A 5760-nucleotide genomic window follows, 5' to 3' on the forward strand; every position below is an offset into this window, starting at 1 on the left:
AGAGAGTGCACAGCGATTTGGGGTCTGTGAGTGCTGGCAGGAAGAGATTAGGCACAGGGAAACAGTTGCAGGAGGAAAATCTTCAGGAAACAGAGAGATCAGGCAATGAGAGTAAACAAAGCCCAGAAATGTTGTGGCAGGGGGAGTTTAGTGATCTCCATAGGATCCCCTGCAGTGCAGCCTCTCCCTCTGAACAAGCCCACTCCCTCCTGTCCCCCAGCCAAGCCTCTGCCCTCAGGGCTGGAGGTCCAAGGAGTGAAGCCCCTCCTGTGCAGGCAGAGCTGCAGCAGAGCCATGGGGCAGCTCTGCAGCCCCGGGCCCAGTTCCCTCTGCAGAGCATAGGGCTGGGAGCAGCTGCTGGCACTGGGGGCTCTGGGAGGGGGCACAGATGGCTTAGGGTGACGCTGTCCCTAGTACCCAACGGTGGGCAACGCTATCAGTGCAGCCAAGAAAGGAGCTGGATATCCCTGAATCCAATGTCATCATTGGGACACTTGGAAGTGTCCCTGAGATTTCCTTCCAAACTGGGAGATTCAATTCAGGATACAAACCTGTCCTAGAGCATCTTTGTGCTATCTGAAAGACCTGTGGGGAAAGGCAGAGGTGTTCTGACAGTGAAAATGCTGTTGGGGTGGTGAAATGAGCAACATAAGTCCTGGGATACAGAGGTGGAGCTTGACTGTGGTGGATCCATCTGCTCTCAGCAGTACCTGGTGATTTGTTCAGGGAAGATCTCCACCTGAGAAAGGATAAAGCCCAGAGAAACTCTGAAAAGGTCAGAATAAGAGACCATCTCCCTCCACTTTCCACTCACCACTTTGACTCACAGATTTTGCTCTGTTCTCCCTGAGTGTAGCAAAAATGCAAAGGCTTTGATATCCAAGAATACCAAGAGAGACACAGGGAGAGCTTATAAAGAAAACCCTAATACTTTTAAAGACAGATGGTTTTCTGTGAGTTCAGGGCAGGGTGTATGGAAAATAGCTTTGATTTTGGTTGCAGGTATCTAACTCTTCATTGTCCTTTTCCCCACAGCAGTACTCAATGCCAAGTAACAGCAAATGTCCAACAGCAGCTCCATCAGCCACTTCCTCCTGCTGCCATTGGCAGACACGCGGCAGCTGCAGCTCCTGCACTTCTGCCTCTTCCTGGGCATCTCCCTGGCTGCCCTCCTGGGCAACGGTCTCATCATCAGCACCGTAGCCTGCGGTCACCACCTGCACACCCCCATGTTCTTCTTCCTGCTTAACCTGGCCCTCACTGACCTGGGCTGCATCTGCACCACTGTGCCCAAAGCCATGCACAATTCCCTCTGGGGCACCAGGAACATATCCTACATAGGATGTGTTGCTCAGCTCTTTTTCTTTGCCTTTTTCATTTCAGCAGAGTTTTCCCTCCTGACCATCATGTGCTACGACCGCTACGTGTCCATCTGCAAACCCCTGCACTACGGGACCCTCCTGGGCAGCAGAGCTTGTGCCCACATGGCAGCAGCTGCCTGGGCCAGTGCCTTTCTCAATGCTCTGCTGCACACGGCCAATACATTTTCTCTGTCCCTGTGTAAGGGCAATGTCCTGGCACAGTTCTTCTGTGAAATTCCACAGATCCTCAAGCTCTCCTGCTCCAAATCCTACCTCAGGGAACTTGGGATCATTGCTGTTAGTGTTTGTTTGGTATTTGGTTGTTTTGTGTTCATTGTTTTCTCCTATGTGCAGATATTCAGGGCTGTGTTGAGGATCCCCTCTGAGAAGGGACGGCACAAAGCCTTTTCCACCTGCTTCCCTCACCTGGCTGTGGTCTCCCTCTTCGTCATTACAGCCACATTTGCCAACCTGAAACCCCCCTCCATCTCCTCCCCATCCCTGGATCTGGCACTGTCAGTTCTGTACTCAGTGGTGCCTCCAGCCCTGAACCCCCTCATCTACAGCCTGAGGAACCAGGAACTCAAGGCTGCAGTGTGGAGACTGATGAATCAATGCTTTCAGGGACATTAGACTGTCGGCAAATTTCTGTAAATCACTTGTAATAAAAGTCATCTTTGATACTTCTTGTTGGTTTGGTTGTGGGATCCTTTCATGGTTTTTTTTTCATATTGTCAATAAAGAAATGTTATTATTTGTGCCATTGCACATTTGATTTGTCTCCACATTCCCTGTGACGCACAGATTCTGTCAATGAGGAGCTGCATACTTGGTGGCTTTAAACAAACTAAAGGACATCTATCAAAGCAAAGTTTTCGCCAGAAATGGCCCCTTCTCTTCCTTTCTCTGCACCTGCAGCAGCAATGTCTGTCTGCAGAGCTGGGGGCAGATCAGTGCTGGCACAGCAGCTGTGCCCAGCAGCAGCACTTGGTGTTGCCAGTGCTGCTCCCGTGCCACTGCCCCACTGCCCTCCTGCCCCTCATGTTGCTGCAGGGCCTGAGTGCTCTCGGGGCCGGGCACAGCCCTGGGGGTGGCAGTGCCGAGGCTGCAGCAGGGACAGGCCATGGGCACTGCTGGGGCAGCGCTGACGCCTCAGGGCAGGGCCTGGGGGCTCCAGGCTCCTTGGCCAGGCTCTCTCCACAACACTTGGCCAGGCCAATGCTGAGCAGAGAAAACCCCCGTGAGTAGCCCCAGGCTGGCCGTGGGCAGGCTGAGGGCAAACAGCATGGCTGGTGCTCTGCAAGGGCCCTGCAAGGGGGAGACCCTAGCAAGGAGCAGCAGAGCAGGGGCTGATCCATCCCCACTGCGCTGGACAGCCCAGGGCAGCGTCCCAGAGCGTCCTCATGCACCTGCCAACAACATCCCCCCTCTGCAGCCCTGGCCTCTCCCCCAGCTCACACAGGTGCTGCATCCGTGGAGGCACAGACACGGCAGCACTGGCTCAGGAGCCCCTGTTTGCACTGCACAGAGCAGGCATCAACACCCCCATGGTGCTGCTGTGGGGAGATGGAGCTGAGTGAGCACAAATGCCATCAGCCCCTGGGGATGGGAGGGAAACCACTCAGGTTTGTTTTGGCCTCTGCAGTCAGCCAGAAAGTTTGTTCCCATGAGCTGTGAGTTTCCTGTCCCACTGCAGACATCATTGCTTAGAGCCAGGGCTGCCTGACAGCCACACCCAAACTGCCCTGAGCATTTTCCTTGTGTTGTCCTTTGTTTTCTTTACTTTTCCTTGGTTCAGATTTGTTCCTATTTCCCATCTCTGTCCCGTCCCCTTCAAACAGCCCATCCCTGTTTGCCCATTCCTCTCTGGCCCCACTCCCCATTTCATTTCTTGAGATGGCACCTGGGAATATCTCTTGGGGAGCAGGATCATCCTACAAGTTCTTCAGGAATTGTCTGCAGGCTCCTGCAGTGCCTCGTGCTTCTCCCTTGCAAAGGCAACACAGGCCATGGGGGCACATCTGGGCTGGTGTGTCTGGGTGTGGGGCTCCCTGTTCTGGGCAGTGAGGAGGGGCTGGAGAGGCTCTGCAGGACTGACAGGATGGGCTTTGGGGCCTGTGAGTAGAAGCTGAGGGACCTGGGCTGCTGGACCTTCTGAAGAGGAGGCCCAGGGCTCATCCTGCAACTGCTTTAGGGGTGGTTTCAGAGAATTAGAGAATCAGCCAGGCTGGAAAAGACCTTGGAGATCATCAAGTCCAACCTGTGCCCTGAAACCACCTTGTGTCCTTGAGCCTCCTGCTCTCCAGGATAAACATCCCCATCTCCCTCAATCACTCCTCACCAGCCTTGTTGCCTTTCTGTGCACACGCTTGAGCCCTTTATATGTCGTTCTTAAACTGGAGGGCCCAAAACTGGACACAGCACTCTAGGTGCTGCCCAACCAGTGCCGAACACAGGGGAAGAATCACTGCCCTGGTCCTGCTGGGCACACCATTCCTGACCCAGGTCAGGAGCCATTGGCCTTGTTGGCCACCTGGGCACACTGCTGGCTCATGTCCAGCCTGCTGTCCATCATTGCCCCCAGGTTCCTTTCTGTCTGGCCACTGTCTAACCACTCTGTTCCGAGCCTGTATCACTGCAGGGGTTGTTGTGGCCAAAGTGCAGAATCCAGCACTTGGACTTGTTAAACCTTTCCTTGTTGGATTTGGTCCCTGAATCCAGCCTGTTCAGGTCCCTCTGCAGAACCCTCCTACCCTCCTGCAGATCAACACTCCCAGCCAACTTGGTATCACCATGGTTCCATGAGGACCTACAGTGTCACAATGTGCCTTTGGTTCCATGGGACCCCTTGGTGTCATAATGATCTTTGGGCCCCATAGTGTCACAATGGCCCCTTGGTTCCCCAATCCCCTGCAGTGTCACAATGGATTCTTAGTTCCATGAGGTCTCACAGTGCAGCAATGCTCTCCTTGGTTCCACAGTGTCACAATGGCCTCTTGGTCCCAAGAGGCACCATGGTATCAAATATGTTTCCTTGATTCCATGAGTCCCTGAGGAGCAGCACTGGTCCCTTGGTTCCATCAGCCCTGCAGTGTCACAATGGCCCCATCATCACACAAGGTCTTGCTTTGTCACAATGCTCTGCATGGTCCCACAAGGCCCTGCAGTGTCACTGTGGTCTCTTGGTTCCATGAGGCCTCCAAGTGCCACCATGAATTCCTTGGTGCTGCAGTGTCACAATGGAGCCCTGGTTACACAAGATCCTGCAGTGTCATGAGGGACCCTTGGTTCCATGGGGCACCACAGTGTCACAATTGTTCCCTTAGTTCCAAGAGTCCTTGCAGTGGAACAATGGCCCCTTGATTCCATTGGCCCCAGGCTCTCACAATGCTCTCCTTGCTCTGCAGTGGCGCAATGGCCCCTTGGTTCTACAAGGCCCTGCAGTGTCACAGTGGCCTCTGTGGTTCCACGAGGGACCCAGACTGTCACCATGGACTCCTTGCTTCCATGTGTCCCCACAGTGTCACAGTGGCCCCTTGGCTCTGTGGTGCCATGTTGTACACAGTGTCACCATGGTCCTCTCAGTTCCATGAGGCCCTGCAGTGTCACAATGTTCCCTTGCTTCCCCAGGGCCCTGCAGTGTCACAATCATCACAGAATCACCCAGGCTGGAAAAGATCTTTGAGAGCATCAAGTCCAACCTGTGACCCAACATCACTTTGTCACCTAGACCATGGCACTCAGTGCCACATCCAGTCTATCCTGAAACTCTTCCAGGGACAGCAACTCACACATCTCCCTGGGAAGCCCATTCAAATGCCCAATCATATTTTATGAAGAATATTTATTAATTTCCAGCCTGAACCTTCTCTGGTGCAGCTTTAAGGCTGTGTCCTCTTGTCCTGTCACTGTTTCCTGGGAAAAGACCCCAACTCCCACCTGGCTGCACCCTCCTGACAGGGAGTTGTAGAGAGTGATGAGATCTCCTCTGAATTTCCTCCAGGACAAACATCCCCAGCTCCCTCAGCCCCTCCTCACAGAACTTGTGTTCCAGACCCCTCACCAGCCTTGTTGCCCTTCTCTGGACACTCTCCAGTCCCTTCATGTTCTTCCTAAATGGGGGGGCCCAGATCTGGACACAACACTTAAGGTGCTGCCCAACCAGTGCTGAGCACAGGGGAAGAATCACTGCCCTGGGTCTGCTGGTTGCACTGTTCCTGGTCCACAGGAGTCTGAGGGTTGGATGAGAGAAATGGTGAGGAAGGGTTGGGGATGGAGGCAAAGTGTGATTGATTGTCAATCATGAATGTTCTTAATTTTCATATCTATTCAGACTGCATTATAAGGTGCTGGGGGTCAATATCAATTGGACAGTTCTGATATCCATCTATAAACAGGA

General features: G+C 53.5%; 1 protein-coding gene across 1 annotated transcript; it reads left to right on the plus strand.

Moving 5' to 3' along the window:
• The first annotated feature begins 1061 nt into the window (after positions 1 to 1061).
• Positions 1062 to 1994, plus strand: LOC130265987 (olfactory receptor 14I1-like). The gene has a single exon (XM_056515327.1). The coding sequence runs from the start codon at positions 1062 to 1064 to the stop codon at positions 1992 to 1994; it is 933 nt and encodes a 310-aa protein (XP_056371302.1).
• Positions 1995 to 5760: the final 3766 nt, after the last annotated feature.

Source organism: Oenanthe melanoleuca, unplaced genomic scaffold (assembly GCF_029582105.1).
Source record: "Oenanthe melanoleuca isolate GR-GAL-2019-014 unplaced genomic scaffold, OMel1.0 S001, whole genome shotgun sequence".
Classification (NCBI taxonomy): domain Eukaryota; kingdom Metazoa; phylum Chordata; class Aves; order Passeriformes; family Muscicapidae; genus Oenanthe; species Oenanthe melanoleuca.